The sequence below is a fragment of the Sarcophilus harrisii genome, chromosome 1 (genome assembly GCF_902635505.1).
Source record: "Sarcophilus harrisii chromosome 1, mSarHar1.11, whole genome shotgun sequence".
Classification (NCBI taxonomy): Eukaryota; Metazoa; Chordata; class Mammalia; order Dasyuromorphia; family Dasyuridae; genus Sarcophilus; species Sarcophilus harrisii.
The window spans coordinates 649,695,777-649,717,275 of NC_045426.1; the positions used below are offsets into that span (position 1 = coordinate 649,695,777).

At 58.2% G+C, this 21,499-nt stretch overlaps 1 protein-coding gene across 2 annotated transcripts; it reads left to right on the forward strand.

Annotated features, from left to right (window-relative positions):
- The first annotated feature begins 1,513 nt into the window (after nucleotides 1-1,513).
- Nucleotides 1,514-19,689, forward strand: ZSWIM4 (zinc finger SWIM-type containing 4). 2 transcript variants are annotated; one of them, XM_031947678.1, is made up of 14 exons: nucleotides 1,514-1,962; nucleotides 4,345-4,546; nucleotides 7,678-8,034; nucleotides 9,556-9,704; nucleotides 9,786-9,936; nucleotides 10,024-10,200; nucleotides 10,440-10,766; nucleotides 12,759-12,896; nucleotides 13,143-13,400; nucleotides 13,777-13,912; nucleotides 15,158-15,315; nucleotides 15,489-15,652; nucleotides 15,763-15,844; nucleotides 17,277-19,689. In XM_031947678.1, the coding sequence occupies exons 1-14, from the start codon at nucleotides 1,813-1,815 to the stop codon at nucleotides 18,143-18,145; spliced, it is 3,318 nt and encodes a 1,105-aa protein (XP_031803538.1). In that variant the 5' UTR covers nucleotides 1,514-1,812; the 3' UTR covers nucleotides 18,146-19,689. The 2 variants fall into 2 exon arrangements, with proteins under 2 accessions (XP_031803538.1, XP_031803539.1); XM_031947679.1 differs by having other exon boundaries at nucleotides 1,813-1,962; nucleotides 13,146-13,400; nucleotides 17,277-18,145.
- The last annotated feature ends 1,810 nt before the right edge of the window (nucleotides 19,690-21,499 follow it).

Genomic DNA, 21,499 nt, shown 5'->3' on the forward strand with positions numbered 1-21,499 from the left:
TTCTGTCCTGATGCCTCAGAACCAGGAAGTGAAACTGACCTGGCTGGTTTCCTGAGGTCTCTGTGAGTAAAACAGAGTAAACAATGCTGGGAGAGGGACACTGGAAGTCCTCCGGAGGAGGCCGGGTTTGGGGGATGAGGGGAAGCGGCAAAGGTAGGGGAGATCCTTCTTATGTCTTAAATGTGTGAATCCAGATTCGTTGGAGGGTATCACCCTTTCTGAGTGGAGAGAGAAAAACACATCTGTTTGGGGTCAGGATCACAGAATGCCGAGACAGTGAGATCAGAGGAGTCAGGAATAAATGTGGCTTCCATTCCCCTGAAGTTGTTGCACATGCTGGGCCATGGGGGGAAGGGGAAATCTGCCTTCCTCATAGTGGCTTTATGAAAGGGGAGGAAAAGCCATTTCATGTCTCAGGCCCTGGTTTGAAATTGACCTGGCAACTTAAGCCTTCCCTGTTAAGTCACACACTCAGGCACATCTATCATACAAGTTTTCTAAAATTGCTCCCTGGTACCATATTTATTTAGGGATTCTCTGGCCTTTAATAGAATCCTTGAGACAGCCCTTTTTGATGCTTTTGTGTGTATGTGTGAGAGGGAGATACCATTAACTAAACAGGATGTCTGGATTAGGATTCATGGGGGTGGGTACAGAGCAAGGAAGTAAAGGGCCTTGATAGTGTCCTTTCAATGGGTGAGTGAGCAGAAATGGAAAGAAATCCTTAGAGCGGTGAGGAACCTTCCACTGTGGGGGGAGGGGAGGGGACTGGAGCACAAAGGAGTCTCCCTTTGGAGGGAAATGTTGGGGGTTTTGTTGCTTGGATGGAGGAATAAAGGGAGAAAGGGACGAAGGTCTGAAAGTCCTGGCTGAGACCCTGAATCCGGTTTTTCATTGGAAAAACAAGGCTTTGGAATAGAGGGCTCTAAATCTTCAATAATGGGATGCTAAACCCCAGGGACAAGGTCGAAAATGTGCTCTGAGGAGAGAAAGCACTGGATAAAGCAGGGACCAGCCCCTAATAGTGAGCGTGTTTTTTGTTTTTTTGTGGGATTTTTTTTTTTCCCTTCCCTGTTGACCGGAAGCGAATCTACAATAAACAAAGCCGCGTAGTAGGCTCTGCCCGGCAGGGTGCCCTACACCCACACAACCCAGTTCCAGGTGTGAACTCCGCTGCGGGTCAGCCCAGCCTTAGCCTCAGTGTCTGCTAGGGCGGGGGTGGGGAGATTGGGGGGGGGGGGAAGAAGACGTAGTGGGGGAGGGGGGCGGAATGTTGTGAATGAACCCGGGGCCCGCCCCGCAACTCCACATATGGTCAGGGCCTCCTGGGCTCTCCGTATCTGATTGGCCGACAGCGGTCAGTGATTGACATTGCCGCTCGCCTCGGGCCAGGGCTGGGAGACCCAGAGTCGAGTGGCAGGAAAGTTGGCGAATGAGGTGCGGAGGCCCGGAACCAGGGGGGCGGGGACTAATGGCAGAGGCGAGAGAGTGAAGTGGGGGGGCCCCAATGGGGACCGGCGGCGGGGGCGGGGCGACGGCGCAGGATAAAGCGGCCGCCGAGGAAGCTTCATTGTTGTGGCGAGTCTTAAAGGGGCCGCATCGGCCGGGCCCGCGCCGGGGCTCGGGGCCAGGACCAAACGAGGAGCGACGCGGGGCAGCAGCCCGCGAGGTGCCGGGCCGGTGGCAGAACGTGCTCCCCCGTCGCCGCGCAGCAGGAGTAACCTGGGGTGGGGGGCTCCGGGCAGCGCAGCCAGGAAAGGCCGGGGATTGGGGCCCCCGCGCAGGCCCCGGCCCCGGCCCCGGCCCAGCCCGATGGACCCTCCGGCTGCCAAGCGGAGCCGGGGCTGCCCGGGGGGGTCGGAGGAGCGAGAGGCCGGGGCCGGACGCGGCGGCCGGAGCCGGGTCGAGACGTTACTGGACCTCAGCGCCAAGCGAGTGGCCGAAACCTGGGCCTTCGAGCAGGTGAGGCCCCAGGGGCCCGGGCCGGAGGCGACTCCCCCACCCCTTCTCCGTCCCCGGGAAGGACGGGCACCCCCAAGCACTCCTCCTCTGCCCCCGAGCATCCTGAACCGAGCCCCTCCCCCGCCCCGCCCCTCCTTGAGCATCCTGGACCCAGCTTCCCCCGTCCAACGTCCCTCCAAGCCGGGATCGGGGACCTTCCACCACCCGAAAAAATCTGAAACCAAACGGGAAGACCTTGACCAGAGCGCCCCGGGGGGAGGGGGGGGGCGGAGTTCAACTCGTGGCTCACATCGTCGCTCTGGTGTGACCTTGAGCAAGTCCCTTCTCTCCGGGCCTCAGTTTCCCTGCTTATAAAGTGGGGGGGGCGGGGAGTAGCTCCCCAAGTTCTGCCTAGCTCCAGCTCCGAGCCGTTTAGTCTCTTTAACATCTAGAGGGCATTCGGAGAAGCGCCGGAAATCTGACCTAGCTCTGACCTCCCTCTTGTCTCTCTCTTCCCCCTTCTCCCCCTTGCCATCCTTCGGGGGCTCCGCTGGGCAGGGACTTTGCGGACCCTTGGGACCTCCCTCCCATCCCTCCGGCGGCGCAGCCAGAACTGTCCGGCCGACAGACTGCTGCGGGCCGGGAGGGAGGCAACCGTGGGGGAAGGGCTGGGGTAGTGGCTGCCTGCGGCGGCTGTTTACCTGTGGCAGGTGCACCGGAGGCGGGCCATCACCCAGCTGGAGAAGGCCAGTCAGGGACCCTTAAGGGCCCCCTCCGAGGCTGTTAGGTTGGGGATGGGCAAGTGCACTGGACCCTTGATCAAAGGGTACCATTCACCAAGCTGGAGAACCTCTTCTGGTCTGATCCCTTCCTTTTCTGTTTGAGGAAACTGAGACCCACAGAAAAAAGGGGTTCCCCCAGGTGGTCTGGTGAGCGGTTGAACCTGGGTCTCCTGAATGACTCCTGTGCCCTTTGCCTTCCATCCTAGCTCTTTTTTCTGCTGGGAGGTGGGAGCCATTCATGGGGCCGGCTGAGGCAGGACACTCTTGCCATCACAGGCCCTGACCCAGCCTCGTTGCTTTCCTGCCCCATCGCCGGCCTGCCTTTCCTGCTTGTGCTCCGCCCACCCCCTGGAGAGGGCCCTTTCTTGCTCCTGAGTCAGGACAGGACCTTGGGGGAGGGGAAATAGGAGGAGCTGGGCAGCCCCCTCCCAAGAAAAGAGCCCCTCCATCTATTTTCCCACCTTTGTCCAACTTCAGCAGCTATTTGTTTTACTTTCTGGGCCACTCAACAGTTAACGAGCCTAGCCTTCCTGGCAGCTTTATGGGTCTGAGCACAGGTTCTGAATCACAGCCCTGGAAAATACCTAGTTAGTCATATCGTCCGTCCCTTCAGCCAGAGAAGGCAGCCCCCGGCTCTGGCCCCACCGCCAGTTCTGTACCCAGCTGGCCCCTGGAGGCTGCTCGCAGCTTCCCTCGGCCCATCACTCGGGGCCTGGGGCCCGCCCCCCAGCCAGCCAGGGTCATACATCTTCTGCCTTATCTTGAGGAGAGAACAGACAAAAGTGTGAATGCCTGAGCCCTGTGCCATGACCCTCCTCCAACCCCAGCCCCTCCCCTTCGGCCCATATGGGGCCTGGTGCATGTGACCCTCTTCTGTCCCTGCATCCATACAATGGCATCCTGTATCTTGCCTGCATGTGTTCCCCTTGTCCCGTGTGCACGATTGTGGGTGCGCACGTCTGTGTAAAGCCCCTCCCCTGTCTCCCACTTACATCTGTGGGATGACCCCATGTCCCTTGTGCGTGTGACCTGCACAGATGTATGCATGTGTCCCTGCCCCTCCTCATTTGGGAGGATCTGGGCTCAACCCCCCTGACCCCACCGCGTACGTGGATGCCCCGCATGCCTATGCATCTGGGGGGGGAGGTCTGCTGGGAACTCTCCCTGCTTTTATGCAGGGAGAAATGGGCTGTCTCAGAACATTTTGGGGAAACCACTCAGTAATGGATGTGGAGAGAAGGCTCAGGGAAAGAGACAAATAATGGGAGGAAGATTGATATCCTGTTTTCCTCGGCATGCTCGAGAACCGATCGCCCAGAGAGCTGTTTCTTCCTTGTGTTCAGAGCAGAAGGGGCTGTGGCAAGGCTGGCTCAGGCCTGGGTGGGGAGGAGCCAGGTCTAGACCTGAGAGTTCCTGGGCTGGGCTGGAAGGACACAGAAGAGGACTGAGCCCTTGGAGACTTATCTAGATCAACCTTTTCATTCTGCACATAAGCAAAGTCATTGAAGCAGCAGAGCCAGGCTCTGAGGCCTGGGGCCCCTCCCCCCTGCCTGCCTCCTCCCTCCTATGCTCAGGTCCTCATCAGGGCTCTCTGTTCCCCTTCCCCCACTCCATACCACAGGTGGAAGAGCGGTTCTCCAGGGTGCCTGAGCCTGTGCAGAAGCGCATCGTTTTCTGGTCTTTCCCACGGAGCGAGAGGGAAATATGCATGTACTCTTCCCTCGGCTACCAGCCCCCTGAAGGCGAGCATGACTCTCGAGTGCCCTTCAATCGAGGACTGCACCTCCTGCAGACTGGAGCTGTGGACAGAGTGCTGCAAGTGGGTGAGTGGCCAGCTTGCAAGGGCTCCCAATCCTCGGCCACCCAGGGGAGGAGCCTGATGAAGGGTTAGGGGGGCAGAGCTTGATGAAGATGCAATGTAAAAAAGCATTTGGTGGGGGGCAGCTAGGTGGGGCAGTGGATAGAGCACCAGCTCTGAAGTCAGGAGGACCTGAGTTCAAATCTGATCTCAGATACTTCACACTTCCTGGCTGTGTAACCCTGGGCAAGTCACTTAACCCCAATTGCCTCAGGGGAAAAAAAAGAAAAAGAAATAAATAAAAAGATGCGTATTTGAACCTGGCTCCAATCCCATCTTGGCTATTTGCTCTACATACAGTGCAATACACATGATCTTGAGCAACTTGACCTCAGTTTCCACATCTGTAAAAGAGTGTAGCCGGATGATTTCCGACATCCTTTTCTGTTCATCTTTATCAGATGCTGAATAGCCCTATAACCCTCTTAGCCTAAAGAGAGATGTTTTGCCCCTATGGGTATAGCCATGCCCCTAGTGAATAAGCATCTCTCTTCACTCCCTACTAAAACCCTAGAACTCCTGTAGCTAATGCACGCCTGCTATGTGCTTAGGGAGCTATGGATAAAGGCCAAGGGAAAAGGGGGGGGGGTAAAGATTAGTCTCACCCAGAGCCCCACTGGGAAGAACAGAGTGACTGTAAGAACTTAAAAAGCCTCTTCCAGCACTCCTGCCCTCCCATCCATCCCCCAAGAATGTGGTTTGAGCAGTGAGCTCCTAGAAATGCACGTGGAAAAAGAGAGGTGGATATCCTGTAGCCTCAGAACAGGGGCCTGGCTCGCCAACTGCCCCGTTCTTCTCTTCAGCCTTTCAGCCTTGAGGTTGAAGTGACATGCTCTGTGGTCAGGGCTTAAACCCATCTGAAACTGCTTCAGCGTCCTGAGCCTTAGATTGCTAGCTGCTTTCTAGCATACTCTAGCCCATCTGGGGTCTGGTAGGGGGAGCAGACTCTTCCCCCACATTCTGTCTCAGAGGAGCTGTTCCAGCTGGGGTCTTCCCATTCTAGACTGTGCCTGCGCCTCATTTCTCAATTTCATAAAGGGGTAGGTTTAGGCATGTTTATGAAGGAACTGAAAACTAAAGCTAGTATCAGCCTCCCCCTACGTCCAAGAAGGAAATAAGCCTTTGGGAGTGGGATAGGACCTGGGTACAGTGTGCCTGAATCTTGGGAGCCACTTCCCTAGGATGAGAGAATTAAAGGCTGAAAAGGACTTTGAATATTATCTAGCTGAAGTAGTGAGAGACCCATCTAACCAATGGGTTGGTTTGTTCCATTTGTTCCTACCCATTTGATCTGAGAGAGAGCTTCCATTTATGGGGAAAGGGGGAGTTGGTGATTAGTGATAAAAGTAAAAAGAAGAAAAGAAAGAAAAGATCTTCCATGAATCATTTTCTAAATGCCCAGAAGATAATAGAAATAAATCCAGAAGGGACACAAACAGGGCAGGGCAATTTTGTTACTATTCTATGAAATTTCTTCACTCAAAAAGAAAAGCAAACTGTACATTACAGTGCAGTTTTCTTTATATGGTCTTCTGTTCTCTGTGCACTGAAATGATGTTTCTTCTTATAAGTTCATAATAAAAAAGAAAATTTACATGTTTTTTTAAAAAAGTTATCTAGGACAATCCCCTATTTTACTGATGAAAAAACAGGGCTAAGAGAAGGGAAATGAGCTGGTCAGTGTGACAGCATCGGGGCTCCATGTGGGTCCTCAGTATTGAGGGAGCCTGGGTTGCAGTAGCCCCTCTCTGTACATGGAGCAGACCACAGTGTCTCTGGCCCAAACAGCCCACTATGAGCCCCTGGAGCCTCATGGAGCTGGGCAGCTGGGCCAAGCTTGATGAGAAACCTCCACTGGACAGGGTGGGAATACTGGAGCCTGATCCCCTGATCCCCCAGAGAAAGGACCACACTGTTTTTAGAATGGGGAGAACCTTAGAGATCATCTGGTCTGATTTTGTCAAGCACAAAGAGATTTGGCCACACAGCTGGCACCTAAGCTTGCGCTCTGTGGTTCCAGCTCACTACTCTCTGTGTCAGAGGGAGTCCCCAGTGGCAGCCTCAGAGCCCAGCCCTAAGGAAAGGGGGCAGTCTGGACCCCACCCCCAGCTATCGCGCCACCTTCCTGCCCGCTCGGTGCCCTTGACTCACCACACCAGGCGTTTCCTCTCTTCCTGCCATCCAAGCTGGTTGTGGGGCCCTTGGGGTTAATGAGTATTATCTGGGTGTTTGGGGATCTAGCAATGAGAGGGGAACAGGGCCTGGGCCTAGGGCTCATTAGCATTTATTAGTGATGTTCCTCACCTGGCTCCAGTGACCTCAGGAAACTGGGACTCTGCCAAGGTATCAGGGCCACAGCAGGACCTTCATTTCCTCCTTCCCTCTGTCCCCCTCCTTATGAGGTTAATTAGTCTGACCTGGCTTAACCTAATGAGCTGACAAAGTTCTCGGGGCAGAATAAACATGCTAGATGAGTTCCCCCACCCTGGCCATCCACAGCATCTTGGAAGATGTATGAGTCCTAGTGTTCTAGCAGTCCTGGCCTAGGCAGGGGAAGTGGGCTTTAGGGGCCCCAGGGACTCAGCTGGACCATCAGGAAAGCTTCCCCCACACTCCTTCATCTCTGGGGGGACCCTGGCTGAGAAACAAGAGAGCTAATGCAAGATAGAGGAAAGGGCTCTACCCTAGACATCAGCACCCGCCTGATACGGGATGTGGTACCATGAAAAGATCACTGGATTTAGATCCCTTCTCTATGAGCCTCCATTCCCTCAGTGCAAAGGGAGGGGCCACCCTGCATTATCTCTTGACCTACTTTGCGTTAATATTCTGTGATTCTTTGAGGGCATTGGACTGGGGCCGGGAAGGGGAGGGGGAATGAGGGGGAGGGATCCTAGCTGTGTGACCTCAAGTCAATCCCTTCCCCCCTCCCCCAGGCCTCTTTTTGACCCTTAACAAGTGAGGAGGTCAGACTCAATTTCTCAAGGTCTGTCTGGCTCTTCCAAGGGCTCCTTTCACCACAGCTTGCCATCTGTCTCCGTCTGGGTACCCGTCACTCCTTCTCAGTGTCTATTCATTCACTCTTGCTCTCCCAAGGCTTCCACCTGAGTGGAAATGTGACAGAGCCCCCGGGCCCCAGTGAGCCAGAGCGTCTCTACCACGTGTCCATTAGTTTCGACCGATGCAAGATCACCTCAGTGAGCTGTGGCTGCGACAACCGTGACCTCTTCTACTGTGCCCACGTGGTGGCGTTGTCCTTGCACCGCATCCGCCATGCCCGCCAGGTGGAGCTTCGGCTGCCCATCTCAGAGACCTTGTCCCAGATGAATAGGGACCAGCTGCAGAAGTTTGTCCAGTATTTGATCAGCGCCCACCACACCGAGGTGCTGCCCACTGCCCAGCGCTTAGCAGATGAGATCCTCTTTCTGGGCTCTGAGATCAACCGTGTCCATGGTGAGAGGCCCAGTAGGGCCAGGGAGGCTGGAGAGAAACTCGGGACTGGTTCCCCCAAGGATGGTGGGGGACTTTCCTGGTCCCAACCCAGAAAGGTTGGGACAGAGACAGTCCTCCCCAAGGCCAGACTGAAGGCTGGGGAGTCTCATGCTACAGGTTGGGGGGGGCGGGAAAGAGAGAGATCGGGGAGGTGGAGGCATTTTGTATGTTCAGCTATTCTATATAAGTTTTGTGGGTGATAAAGCGTAGAAGAAGGGCTGGTGTGCTGGACAGTAGGCCAGATCAACAGTGAACTACAGCTAACGAGGTAAAATCCAGTGGGGATAAATATAAAATGTTACACTCGGGTTCAGAAAGTCAGCTTCCTAAATATAAATTGGGGAAGATGTGGATATAGCCCATGTCTGAAAAGGGGCTTCAGCCCCTTTATTATCTTTGACACGTAGATAAAGCACATCTGCCAGGTGCTTAGGGAACTGTATGAATAAAGACCAGGAGAATTGGGGGGTTGACAACTAGTCCCCCCCCCAAAGCTGGGGTCTGAAAAAGAGCTTATGATCTCAGTGGGACTGCACACTAAACATGGGTCAACACAACAGCAAGGCCAATTTAGTTGTGGTCTGTGTAAAGAAAGATCAGCACTAGCACAAGAAGGGGCCTTTGTCCATCTCTGGGCACTACACATCCCGGGACATGGACATGGACAAAGTGGAGAAGGGGACAGCCAGTGTGGGGAAGAGTCTGGAGGCCCTGCCTGCAGAAGAGAGGACATAGGACCCTGTTTGCCCCCTGGGAGCCATATGCACATACGAGTATCTGACAGGCCACCCCACTGGAGCCTTGCCAGAAGCTAAAAAGTCTTCATTTAGACTTGATTTCAGAAAAAAACCATGCTAAGAATTACAAGTGTCAGAAGGTGGAATGGAGGACGTTGGGAAGGAGTGGGGAACCCTTCTTTGAGGGCCCTTAAGCAAAGGCCGGAAGGTCACTTGACAGGGGTGCGGCCTTGGGGACCAGGATAGCAGGCTAGTCAGCCAAGTGTTTAATAGCTGCAGTGTGTGAGACACCAGGGATGTGAAGGAAACCAGCGAATCAGAAGTCTCAAGGAGCTTAATTCTGTAGAGTGAGATACTGAGAAGTGTGGATAAATACATGCAGATACATACGGGGGAATCTAGGCAGAGGGAGGTAACCGGGAGCATCTAAAAATTCCTCCACCTCCAAAATTCTAGGTCATTGACTGGGGGCAGGTGAGGAAGTGCTTGGTCTGGATGGGGAAAGGCGCGGGTGTCTGGGACAGGCTGAGGCTGGGGGTGGAGGTGTCTGAGGGAGGGCTGTGTGTGCGCGTGTGTGTGAGCGTGTGCACCCGCGCTCTGCTCTCGGGAGCAGGGGCGGGGATGGGCTCCTGGGCAGAGGAGGTGGCTTCTCTGGGCGGGTGTGAGAGCTGGGGAGGAGCCTGGCTGCCCATGACTCAGGCACCCCTGGAGGGGCTGAGTCAGCACCGCCCCCTCCCCGTCCTAGGTGCCCCTGACCCCACGGCCGGCGCCGGCATTGAGGACGCCAACTGCTGGCACCTGGACGAAGAGCAGATCCAGGAGCAGGTCAAGCAGCTGCTCTCCAATGGTGGCTACTACGGCGCTAGCAAGCAGCTGCAGTCTATGTTCAATAAGGTGACCGGCTAAGCAGGGCTGGGAGCAGGGGGTCGGCTCAGGGCCCAGGGGCCCCACCCAACTCATCCTGTGCTGGCACAGGTCAGGGAGATGCTCCGGATGCGGGACTCCAATGGGGCCAGGATGCTCATCCTCATGACCCAGCAGTTCCTAGAGGACCCCCGACTGGCCCTTTGGCGGCAGCAGGGCGCAGGCATGACGGACAAGTGCCGGCAGCTGTGGGATGAGTTAGGTGAGTCTCAGGGAGCCCGGCCCGCCCCGGCCCACCTCACAGCAGCCTGGCAGCTCTGCCCATCCCTCCCCTCTGCTCTCCCCACAGGAGCCCTCTGGGTGTGTGTGGTGCTGAGCCCCCACTGCCGCCCCGAGGAGCGGGCCGGCTGGCTTCAGCAGCTGAAACAGTGGGACGAGCTGAGCGTGTGCCCGCTGGAAGAAGGCAACTATTCCTTTGAGGGGGTTGCTGGGCCTTCCCTGCAGCCCAGCTCTCCCCCCAGGCCAGGTAGGGCTTCACCCCCATGCTGGCAGGGCCTGGTCCTGACACATTTCCCAGAGCCAGCTGATCCTGGGCAGGGCGGGGTGGGGGGGTGGCCAGAACCCAAGCCCCTGTGTCTGCCCTTCGGATGAGGGCGATGCTGGCCCATCTCTGCAGGAAGAAATGACTTGAGTTCGCACTTCTCCTGGGGAGGCTTCCTGGGTGGCCTTGGCCACGGCTGACACCTGCCCCATCTCTTGACACAGCAACTGCTCGCCACACAGTGTTCGGACGTGCCCTGCAAGCCGGGGAGCTGCGCTGGGGGGACCCTCATCTCCAGAAGATCCTGGCCAGCGATTACTACGGGCCGGGCCTCAAGCCTGGGGGCGGTGGAGGGGGTGACAAGCTGAGCTTTGACCCCCAGGGCCGCCCGCTCTGGCTGGGCGAGCCCTTCCCTACCGCCTGCGCCCGGGTGGATGCCCTGCGCTCCCACGGCTACCCCCGGGAGGCCCTGCGCCTGGCGTGTGCCGTGGTCCATACCTTGAGGCTGCAGCGCCGGCACCAGCTGGAGAGCTACAAGCAGCAGAAGAAAGGTGGGCAAGGCCTAACCAGGGCCGGGGCAGGGCCGTCCCAGAGGGGCAGAGCAGACCCTGATCCAGCCGCTCATTGGTCAGAAGGCCCGGACTCACTGCCAGATGTCCTGAGCTGTGGCGAAAGCCTCTGTGGCAGAGCGAATGACGCTGCCCCTTGGACCTGGGCCTGGTGCTCAGACACGCCGGCGCCCGCTGGCCCCAACCCTGCCTTTTCCAGATGAGGGAACTGAGGACGGGGGGAAGGAGGCTGTCACAGGGCTAGGAAACAGCCGAGGCAGGATTTGCATCCAGGATCTCTGACTCCAGAGCCACCGTAGCACAGTGGCTTTTTTTACTGAGGACAATGTGAACAAAGAGCATGTCCGCATGTGCACAGACCCTGGCTAATGAAGGGGGAGGAGGGGGGAGAGGGAGTAAAGGCAGGCCTCGCATAGGAGGCAGTGAACTGAGCCCTGGGAGAACAGGGTTCTGAGGGGGTGCACCGCCAGCACGGGGCATGGCCTGAGCAGCTTCGTGGCAACCGGCCCTAGGGCGGTTGTGAAAGCCCAGGCACCCACTGTCACGTGGGAAAGGCTGCATCATGTCTTGGGGAAAATCTCGGGGAACTTGAAATTAAGAGGGAGTGGGTTCAGATCCCGCCTCTGACCTTCTTCTGCTGTGTGACACCTCTCAACTTGTGAGGTCTCTCCGAGCCTCAGTTTCCCTGTGGGCAGAGTGGGGATAATAGCAGCACAACAGGACTCCTCTAAGGCTTAGCAGAAAGGATGGATATAAAGGACTCTACAAATCCCAAAGTGCTTTATAAACAGTAGCAGTTATTAGTTACTTGTCCTTATGTTACAGATGAGGAAGTCAGAGGGAAAGATTACTGACCCAGACTTCCAGAGCCACCAAATGTTCATCTCTGAGTCTAGGCCTCAAACCCAGGCTTTGCCTGTTGCCTGCGGCTGTTTTTCTTTGCCCCCTGGCCTGGGATGAGGGAGAAGGGCAGGGCAGGACAGCCCTCAAACTGTACTCAAGCAGCTCACAGCCTCCCAAAGAGAAGCTGAAAGCTCCCCAGAGATTCTGGCACCGAACTAGAGACACCCACAAGCCTGGGTGCGATTAGGGGAGCCAGAGTTATGGCTTTGAGACTGAGCTCCACCTTACGCCGCTTGTGTGGCCCTGTGATAGGCCTTCCCTTTGGTGAGCCTCAGTTTCCTCCTCTTTGAAATGAGGAGATGGCATTAGATGCCAAAGGGTGTCCCTGGTGAGCATTTGTGGAGGAGGGAAGAGTGCCTGGGGACAGCAAGGGTCTTAAAAGATGCCCATGAAGTCAGTTGAGCTGGAAATGAAAGTCCTTTTTACAAGCATGTGAAGTGTTTAAGCATCTGGGATAGAGAAGAGGCTCAGTCGCACAAGCCCTGGCAGGCCAGACCAGGGCAGAATTCTGCTGATGGGAGGGAGAAGGCCCTCTGAGTGGGCTGGGTGGGCTCAGGAACACAGCGTCACCAGAAGTCTCCGGGCAGCCTCTGGGTGACCACTCGTCAGCCAGAGTCCGGGTAGATTCTCGTTTGGGGAAGAATCAGACCAGAGGGCCTTTGAGGCTTTGCCCCCTCTGAGATTCTGTGATTCCAGCCCTAAGGATGTGGTTGTGAAGGAGCTTCGAGTTTAGACTCTGGGATTAGACTTTGGATCCCATAATACAAGAGAGATGCCAGTTATGTCAGCACCTACATTTAATAGCAAGAGGAAAAAGGGCACCCAGAAAAAGAATGGTTTAGGGGGGCAAAAGAGATCCAAGATTGTAGTGCAGCATCACCCCCCCAAAAAAAGACAAGAAGGTTGAGAGTGGTTCATCTGTGTTGCAGTGAAATGTGTCAGAGGAAGGGGATAGAGAAGAAAGCCATTGAGGGAGGAGGCTCCCAGGTTACTTGTGCCAGGGATTGGGCATCTGGCGATCTGAGAGAGCGAGCTATGCCTTCTAGTCTCACTCTCCTTTCTCCTTGCCAGAGCTGCTCCAGAAAGGCTCCACCAGCATCACCAATGTGGAGGGATGGGTGGGCCACCCACTTGAGCCCATCAGCTGCCTTTGCAGGGCCTTCCTGGAGGCCTGCCGTGTGGATGACCAGGGTCTCGGTCTCTATCCAGGTAGGGAGAGCAAGCAGGGTTGACAGTGTCGGGCCTCTCCTGGGGGAGGAGAGGGGCGCTTAGATCTAGTTTCCCACCAGGGCCAAGGTTAGGGGGAGGTTATCGGAGCAGCTTTTGTCCCCAAGCGAAGACAGGCGGAGACTGTTGGGAGAGAAGATCTGTCTCAGGGAGCACTTGGGGAGAAGGCAGGGGAGACCTTGCTGGGGTAGGAGCAGGGCCAGGGAGCCTGAGAAGTTGGTTCCTCAGCAGACCCAGCCTCTGAGAAGCGGAAGTCCACCTATCAACATGTGACAGTCCCTGGCAACCTTGGTGAATCTTACTTAGCCCTGGCCCTGGAGGTGGCCCTGCTGGGCCTTGGGCAGCAGCGGGCCATGCCTGAGGGGCTCTACGCTCAGGACAAGGTCGTGCGCAGTGAGGAGCAACTCCTGGCCCTCCTGGATGAGGTGCAGCTGGACGAGAGGCTGGTGCAGGGGCTTCGCAAGCAGGCAGCCCTGCTGCTCGAGGGTGAGAGCATCGGAGGCCCTGCTGTCCTGGCCCACTGCCTTCTGGAAGATGCCCTAACACTTAAACCAGAATGAGCCCACCTTTCCCTTCCCTTGGGGGGGGCAGTATGTACCACAGCCAAAGTCTCAGAAAAAATCACCTCTCCCCACTTTCTCACCCCTCATCAGAGCTACCTGAGTGGGGAGAGATCCTCCAAGAAGTCTCTTGGTTCCTCTAAACATCTTGGGCCATTGACCTCAAATCTCCAAATGGGGAAGTGGAAAATTAGGCCCAAAGTAGCTCCAGAGAGTGGAAGGAAAAGTCTGACCGCCCGAGGGGGCCCCTCTCTCCATCCCCTCCTGTATCCGTCCCATGTTGAATCATGTTCTTCTCCCAGGAGGACCCTTCAGTGGCTTCGGGGAGGTGTTGTTCCGAGAGAGTGTGCCCATGCACACCTTCGCCCGCTTCCTCTTCACGGCCCTGCTGCCCCATGACCCTGACCTGGCCTACCGCCTCGCTCTGCGGGCTATGAGGTAGGTGCCTGCCAGGTCCGGCCTCCTTCCACTCTCACCAGCGTCACAGGCAGGCAGGGGGTGTGTCTCCCGCCTCCCCCCGTTCAGCATCTCACTGATGCTGACTGAGCTCAGCCACCGTGTGTCTGTGCAGGCCTGAACCTCACCTCCCCAGGATGCCATTAAGGACTGCCAGACCCTTCAGTTCTAGTGATCAGAATGCGTCCCTGCCCTCAAGGAAGAGGTGTTCCTGGAGGGAATACCCGTCACAACTGGACAAAGGGGCCGGCCCTGCCAAGTGGGGGCAGGAGAAGGACCTGGCGCAGCAGCTGAGTCTTGAAGGAGGCCAGGATTCCCTAGGGGGAGGTCGGGGGTCGGAGGGTGAGGGAGTGCCAGGCAGGGCAGATGGAGGCAACAAGAGGCGACGTCTTCCTGGGCTCCGAAAAGGACTGGGAGGCCAGTTTGGCTGCAGTATTGATGGAGCTCACGATGGGAAAGAATTCGCCAAAGAGAAATGGGAGCCAGCCTGGGGCTAGAATAAGGAAAGGACTGGATCCGTCTAATGGAGATTGGGAGTTGCTGCTCTCAACTTATTGGGCACCAGTCCTTATCCATGCTGATCTGATCAGAGCCTTCCTCCAACTTCCCAGTCACAGATTCTCCCCTTTGTTCCTTCTTTCCTGGGTGTGAATCTGCTCTCACTTTCTCAGCTTGGCTCTCTTGATCTGGCCCATTTGACCTCCTGTGCTCCTGTCTTAGCCACTACCTGTCACACTAGATGGTCACTTAATTTCTGCCTCAGTTTCCTCACCTGTAAAGTGAAGAATCCAAGCCCTGCGGGCCAGATGGGCCCCTGGACTCAGCACGAGCCCTCCTTTCTCCACATCTTGGTACCCACTGTGCCACCACAGAAGGGGATTGCCTGGAATGCCCTCCCCTCCCCCCTGAGCTCTCTGTCTCATGGAAGCCCTGGCTTTCTTCAGGTTCAAATTAGATGCCATCTCCTTTGGGCAGGGTCCCCAGTCCCCTTAGTCGTAGGGGCTCTCTCCCTCCTCCGGTCATTTTGGACAGAACCCAACTCTGGTAAACACCTTGACTTGGCCAGACTTAGCTGAGGTCTCGCTGCTTGTTTGAGGCAGCTCTGAGAGACCGGAGGCCACAACAAAGAGTCTTGTGCCCTATTGCCACAGGCCCTGGGAGCTGCGGGTGCCCCCCTCCATCCCTCAGCACAGAGCCTCTCACTTCTCCCCTTGTCCTCCCCTTCAGGCTCCCTGTGCTCGAGACGGTGCTGCCTGCCGGCGACCTTCTCCACCACAACCCACTGGACTCTATGATGACCAACCGCTTTCCCCGCTGGTTCATCCTGGGCCACCTGGAGACCCGCCAATGTGAGCTGGCCTCTACCATGCTGACAGCTGCAAAAGGTAGAAACCCGGGGTCCTGGGCTTCAGGGAATAGGGAGGGACTGCAGGGACAGAGCAGTTATTCCCAGGCCCCCTTCCCCCCCCCCCCCCGCCCCCCGCGCCCCCCCCCCCCCCGAGCTCTGTGCGCCCACCAGAGGTAGACTTAGCTCCTGTTGCCTCATGCCTGCCTGCAGGAGACCCCAAGTGGCTGCACACAGTTCTGGGCTCCATCCAGCAAAACATCCACTCTCCGGCCCTGCTCTTCAAGCTGGCCCAAGATGCCTGCAAGACCGCCACACCAGCCAACGCACCCCCGGACACCACCTTGCTCAACATCTCCCTGGAACTGGGGCTGCAGGTAAGGGCCGGCAGATGGGGGCAGGGGGGGACTGGGGGAAGCGCTCTTCTTCATGACCCTCACCCTGTTTCTCTTCCTCCGGCCCTTCTCCTTCCGTCCCTGGGGCTCAGGTGATGCGCATGACTCTGAACACTGTGACGTGGCGCCGCAGAGAGATGGTACGCTGGCTTGTCAGCTGCGCCACGGAGATCGGTAAGGGCCCGCTGCCCCCCGGCCCCGAACAACCCGGCCCTGAGGAGAGACAGAGGGTTGGCTCAGCTGGTGACTCCTGGTCCTCCTTTGTAGTGGCCCTAGAGACCCGGCGCTGGGGGGGCTGGGCACAAAGGGCAAGGACGCGGAATCTGGAGCCAGAGGCTGGGCTTGAAGCCCCATCTCTGTTCCTTCTGACTTTGTGCTCACCTAGAAAAGAAGGGTGCCCCCCCCCCAGCTCTGAGCCTGTGACTGAGGCTAGGGTAGCTGGGGAGACGTCCCAAAGCAGCTGGGGCCCGGTCTGGGCCCTGGGCCGGCAGCAGGTTCTGAGGGGTAGGAATGAGGATGGGCGAGAGCCGTCAGGAGAATGGCATGAGGAAGGGCCCGGAGGTGGGGTGAGCCTGGCGGGGGTCAGGGAGCGAGGCTGTCAGACGGGACACCTCGAGGCGCTCCTTGGACAGGAATGGTGGGTGGAGGTTCTGTGCAGTCGTTTCAGCCGTGGCCGACTCTTGGCGACCCTATTTAGGGTTTTGCCATTTACTGAGGAGGAAACTGAGGCAGTACCCCTGTAGCAGGTGAGGGTTTCAGGCCAGATGGGACTCCAGGCCCCCGTCCCCTGCGAGGGCAGCAGGCGGTGTGGAGGACTGGAGGGCTTGCCATCCGCCTCTGTCCCGTTGTTGTCCTATGTCAAGGTGGCTTCTTCCCCTTGAAGGGCAAGGGCTCGTGAGCCTCGGGCGTTCTCCCCATGTGCCACGCTGCGTCCCGTGAGGGCAGGGGGACAGGATACGAGGAGGCCGCTGCCTCTCCCTCTGGCTCCTGCCACCATTCCCAGAGAGCCTGTCAGGCCCAGACCTGTCCCCTGGGCCCCGCCCGCCCAGACCTGCCTCCCCCCACCCCAGCCCCTGGGCAGCGGAGGCCAGGGCAGCCCAGCCGCTTCCTAGTCCTGCCCTCACTTGCTCACTTACTTTCTGTTGAAACATGGGTTTCGGGGTTGGTTTCTCTCCTGGCCCAACCAGGCCGCCCTCAACAGTGGGAAGCACTGCGGGGCCCTGTCAAGAGCACCCCCACAGGCTGGCGGCTGAGGCGCTGTGGGTGGGGCCCCCGGCCCTCTTCGGTGACTCCCCCAGCCCCAGCGGGAGAGGAAGCCACCCGGCTCCCCGCTGCCTTGGGCCGGTCCTTGACTCTCTGAGCCAGCTGGCCCAACTGTCCCCAGTTCTTCAGCAATTCCGTGTGTACAAAGCCCTTTCCCCCAACAGTCCTGGGGGGTAGGAAGCACAAATAGCATCCTCTCCATTTTTTGGATAAGGGAGCTTAGAGGAAGCGGGCAAGTTACCTGGGCTTGTGGGTGAGCCCCCAGGTTCGGGCCCCTTCTTTCCCAAGGGCCTACCTGAGCCCCAAGCTGCCACCCCACCTGAGAATGCTGGTTTTCCCCCAGGTGCCCAGGCCCTGATGAACATCATGCAGAACTGGTACTCCCTCTTCACCCCCATCGAGGCCACCACCATCGTGGCCGTGACGGGCACCACCCATGCCACCCTGCTGCGCCTCCACCTGGACTTTGCCCGCAGGGAGGAGCTCTGTGGCTGCGCCAGGACCCTGGCCCTTCAGTGTGCCATGAAGGACCCCCAGAACTGTGCACTGCCCGCCCTGACGCTGTGCGAGAAGAACCACGCCGCTTTCGAGGCCGCCTACCAGATTGTCCTGGATGCGGCAGCGGGCGGCATGGGCCACTCCCACCTCTTCACCGTGGCCCGCTACATGGAGCACCGAGGCCTCCCTCTGAGGGCCTATAAGCTGGCCACGCTGGCCCTGACCCACCTGAGCATCGCCTTCAACCAGGACAGCCACCCGGCGGTCAACGACGTGCTGTGGGCCTGCTCGCTGAGCCACTCCCTGGGCCGGAACGAGCTCTCGGCCATCGTCCCGCTGATCATCCAGAGCGTGCAATGTGCGCCCATGCTCGCCGACATCCTGCACCGCTGGACTCTGAGCTCTCCTGGCCTCGGGCCCCTGGGTGGCCGCCGCGGCGCGGGCACCGCCAAGCCCCTGGCCACGGATCGGGCCCCCCTCTGCCAGCTGCTCGACGCGGCCGTGGCAGCCTACGTCACCACCACCCACTCCCGACTGACGCACATCAGCCCCCGGCACTATGGCGAATTCATCGAGTTCCTGGGCAAAGCCCGGGAGACCTTCCTGCTGGCTCCCGATGGCCACCTGCAGTTTGCTCAATTCCTTGATAACCTCAAACAGACCTACAAAGGGAAGAAAAAGCTAATGCTCCTGGTCCGGGAGCGCTTTGGCTGAGGGGCTGGCGGTGCATGGGGAGGGAACCCCCTTCCCCCGAGAGCCACTTCCCACTTTCCCCCTCCCCTCGCCGGGCTGGGCCCCAGGCACAAGATGAAGATTTGAGTGTTTTAATTTATACGGCAGGGGCTTGCACACCTCCCCATGCAATCAGCATTTCAGTATTAGGTTAGAAACCGTCTGGAGCGGTTTTGAAGGATTAGAAGGGAGGACGTAGTCACTGATCATGAAGTCAGTGATGGGGAAGGAGGCCTGCCCTCTCCTTCCCCCCTCCCCAAGCAGCCACTCGGTCTCCAGGGGTGCCAGCATGCGTATGCAGATGTGCATGTGGGCAAGGACCCTAGGATGAGAAGCCATACCCTAACCTCCCAAGGCCTGACCAGCTAAGACCAGGACATCTGGGGTGGGGGCAAGGGGAAGAGCTATTGTGAAAAACCCTGGCTTGTCTGGAGCAGCTCTCCCCCCGGAGGCTGGGCTTCTCGGACCCTCTAGGATTAGCTAGGGTGGGGATAGCCCCGCATGCCAGCTTCCCCTTTGAACCAGACCTTGAAGGAAATGTAGCAGACCCAGCCGCTGTGGGCTGGAGGTCTTTAATTATCCATGAATGGCATGTAAACTCCAACTCCACCCCCGTCCCTAACGTGTACCCCACATCTACCTTGGCCCAGACTTTGAACCCTTCCACCTCCAACACTTGCAGTGGAACTATGGCTTGTTCCACTGTCTGTGCCCTGCCCCTGGGGAAGAGGAGGAAGAGCCAGGATCCTACGACTTGCCCCTTCCTCCAGAAACACCCACCCCGACCCTTGCCCAGTGAAGGATTCTTGTTGACTTTTTGAGGAGGGGAGTGTCCCCCTCCACCAAGCCCCACGGCCTGGGCATTATACCTCACCTTCCCTGGTTCTGCTTGGGGCCTTGGGATCCCCAGGTAGGAAAGGGGGGCACACTCCCACTCATAGCTCAGCCGTGGGGACTTACTTCCATGGAGCATCGTCCCCTATCTTGCCTTTGGGAAAGGGAGGCTTTCCAGGGGGCTCCTTGCTGCAGCTCCCATCCCTGGAGAGGACTGAGACAACTTAGTCCCAACTAACCCCCACCCCAACCTGCCCATCACTGGACAACCTCAACTCAGGAACACAAGCAGAGCCTAAGTGCTCTTGCTTAAATCGATTTTTGGGAAGATAGATGTCAGAGAGACAGGAAACTCCCTCCCTCACCCCATATTCTTAATATATACGGGAAGGAAAAGCTCCAGTCATGTGGCATTCTCCCCCTCCCCCCAAGTGTTTTCCTTAACTGGGGCGTGTTTTGTTGTGTTTGCCCCCTTGTGAGTCCCTCCATCTGTTGTCTGTCCATGTGGCAGGAGAAGGGGACAAGGCAGCTGCACAGCCAGACCCCCTACCTCCGCATGTCCCCAATTCACCTCACCTTTTCTTATATATTAAGAGGAAAGATCATGTAATTTTGTAATTTTTTTCTATTTATTGAACCGTTTATTGTATTTTCCCTTTTTTTTAAAGATCAAACATAAACAATGATTTGGGGGTTTGTGATTTTTTTGTTTTTGTCTTTGGGTGGTGGGGCAGGTGATGGGGAGAGGAACAGATGTGCCTCTGGCAGGTGAGTCCCAGCTATGTAGCCACACTTTTAAAAGAGTGATCACAGGATTCCATTAAGCATAGCCCCTGTTACACGGCAAGATGCTGACGCCATCTTGCAGCTAACCCAGTCGGTCCTCATCTGGAGCATCCAACTCCATCGGGGCCACCACCTTCCGGGAAGGACACGGGCAAGCTGCAGCAGGGACCGGGACACTGAGCTCCCCCTTCTGGAAGTAACAGTTTCGGGTGGGTGGTTTCTAAAGTTTCTCCCACCGGGAAGTGCTCGGACTGGCGGGATGGCGGAACGAGGAGGGAGGGCTGCGGGGGGGCCCACTGAGGGAACGGGTTTCGGTGACTGGAGTATTTGAGAGCCGTGATGAGGGAAAGGATTGGACCTCTTCTTGGCTTGGGGTGAATCAGGTTGCAGGAGACGCGCGCTACGGGGGGAGCCTTCCTATCAGAGCCACTGCGGGGTAAAGAAGCGGCTTCCCCCACTGTGGAACTCTGGCTTGCAGCAGGCACGCCGGGGAGCGGCCGGGGCGCCGGGGATCTGATGGGCAAGGCTCCCGGGAAACCGGGCGCATCCTGGCGGCCGGAGGCTCGCCGCACGTCCGGGTCTCCGCCGGCGCCCAAGGGCTGAGCGGTTAGTCTGCCCCCCCCTCGGGGGCGCCACGAATCCCCGCCCTGGAGATTCTCGGGCCTTCTCTCCGAAGGCGCCCGAAGCGCCCGTCCCAGCTCCGTCATTGCACGCCCCCCAGGAACAAGCGCGGCTGCTCCCCGCAGCTTCCTGCTCATCCCCAGCCGGGCCGCATCAGATCCCCCTCTCCCGGGCGGCTGCGAAGGCCCGGCCCCCGGCTTCATACTAAATGTGCCGGTCTTCCTCAGACGGCAGAACCTCGCGGCCTTCCCCCCCCCCCCCCCCCCGCCGTTCTTAGCGACCCCTAACGCTGGAGCGGAGCACCTTGCAAGGCAGAAGGCCCCGGGCTTATCTCGGGCTCCTCCCCCCTCCCCCCCCATGGCGGCGCGAGATGGCGGGCCCGGGCCCTCCGAGTGACGCGGCGTCTCGCCGCCCCGCAGCGGGGGACTTCTCCCAAGGTTGGAGCCCCTGGAACGCGGAGGAGGAAGCGGGCCCACAGAAATCGGCGGGCCGCGCGGGGGGGAGGGGGGCTTCCAGAAAGTTCGGGTTTGTGGCCTCCCCCAACCCTCGGTGAGCAGTCAAACGGTCCCGGAAAGGCTGCCCCCGTGGGCCTTAGCTGACTGCAGTGGGGCGGGGGCCAGGAACAAAGGGTGCGGGCGGCCCACTCTGCGATTCCGTGGGCACGTGATCGCCAGGGGGCGCTGTGTGAATAGCAGCGTAAGCTTCACAGCGAGGAGATGTGTTAGGGGGTAACATGAGAGGGACACGTATGTGCGCGCGCAGCCGCTAGGGTGCGCCTTGTCGACGTGCCTTTTGCGCGAAGCCGCCAGGGGGCACGCTGACTCCGCGACTGCCGAAAGTCGCCGCCGCCACATCTGCGGGCGAGGCGGGGCGCGACGCAAGCCGCGCTGCCATTGGCCCGCCAAGCCGTCCGTCAGGGTCGAGAGCGGAGACTCCTCCGCGAGCGGCTCTGGGAGCGTCCGGCTGCAGGTAGGGCTCGCCCTGGCGCCTTCCCCTGGTGCGAGGACCGGGCTGGGGAGCCACAACTCCCCAACCACCGACCCCATTCCCCCTCATCCCTTCTCTCACCCGTCCCTCATCCCCCTCATCCCTTCT

What these genes read in the sequence shown, in the direction of transcription:
- ZSWIM4 (XM_031947678.1), top strand. Translation starts at nt 1,813, where the DNA reads ATGGACCCTCCGGCTGCCAAGCGGAGCCGGGGCTGCCCGGGGGGGTCG. An exon ending in GCAGCTGTGGGATGAGTTAG is followed by an intron (nt 9,937 to 10,023) that starts GTGAGTCTCAGG and finishes CTCTCCCCACAG; the next exon opens with GAGCCCTCTGGGTGTGTGTG. An exon ending in CAGCTCTCCCCCCAGGCCAG is followed by an intron (nt 10,201 to 10,439) that starts GTAGGGCTTCAC and finishes CTCTTGACACAG; the next exon opens with CAACTGCTCGCCACACAGTG.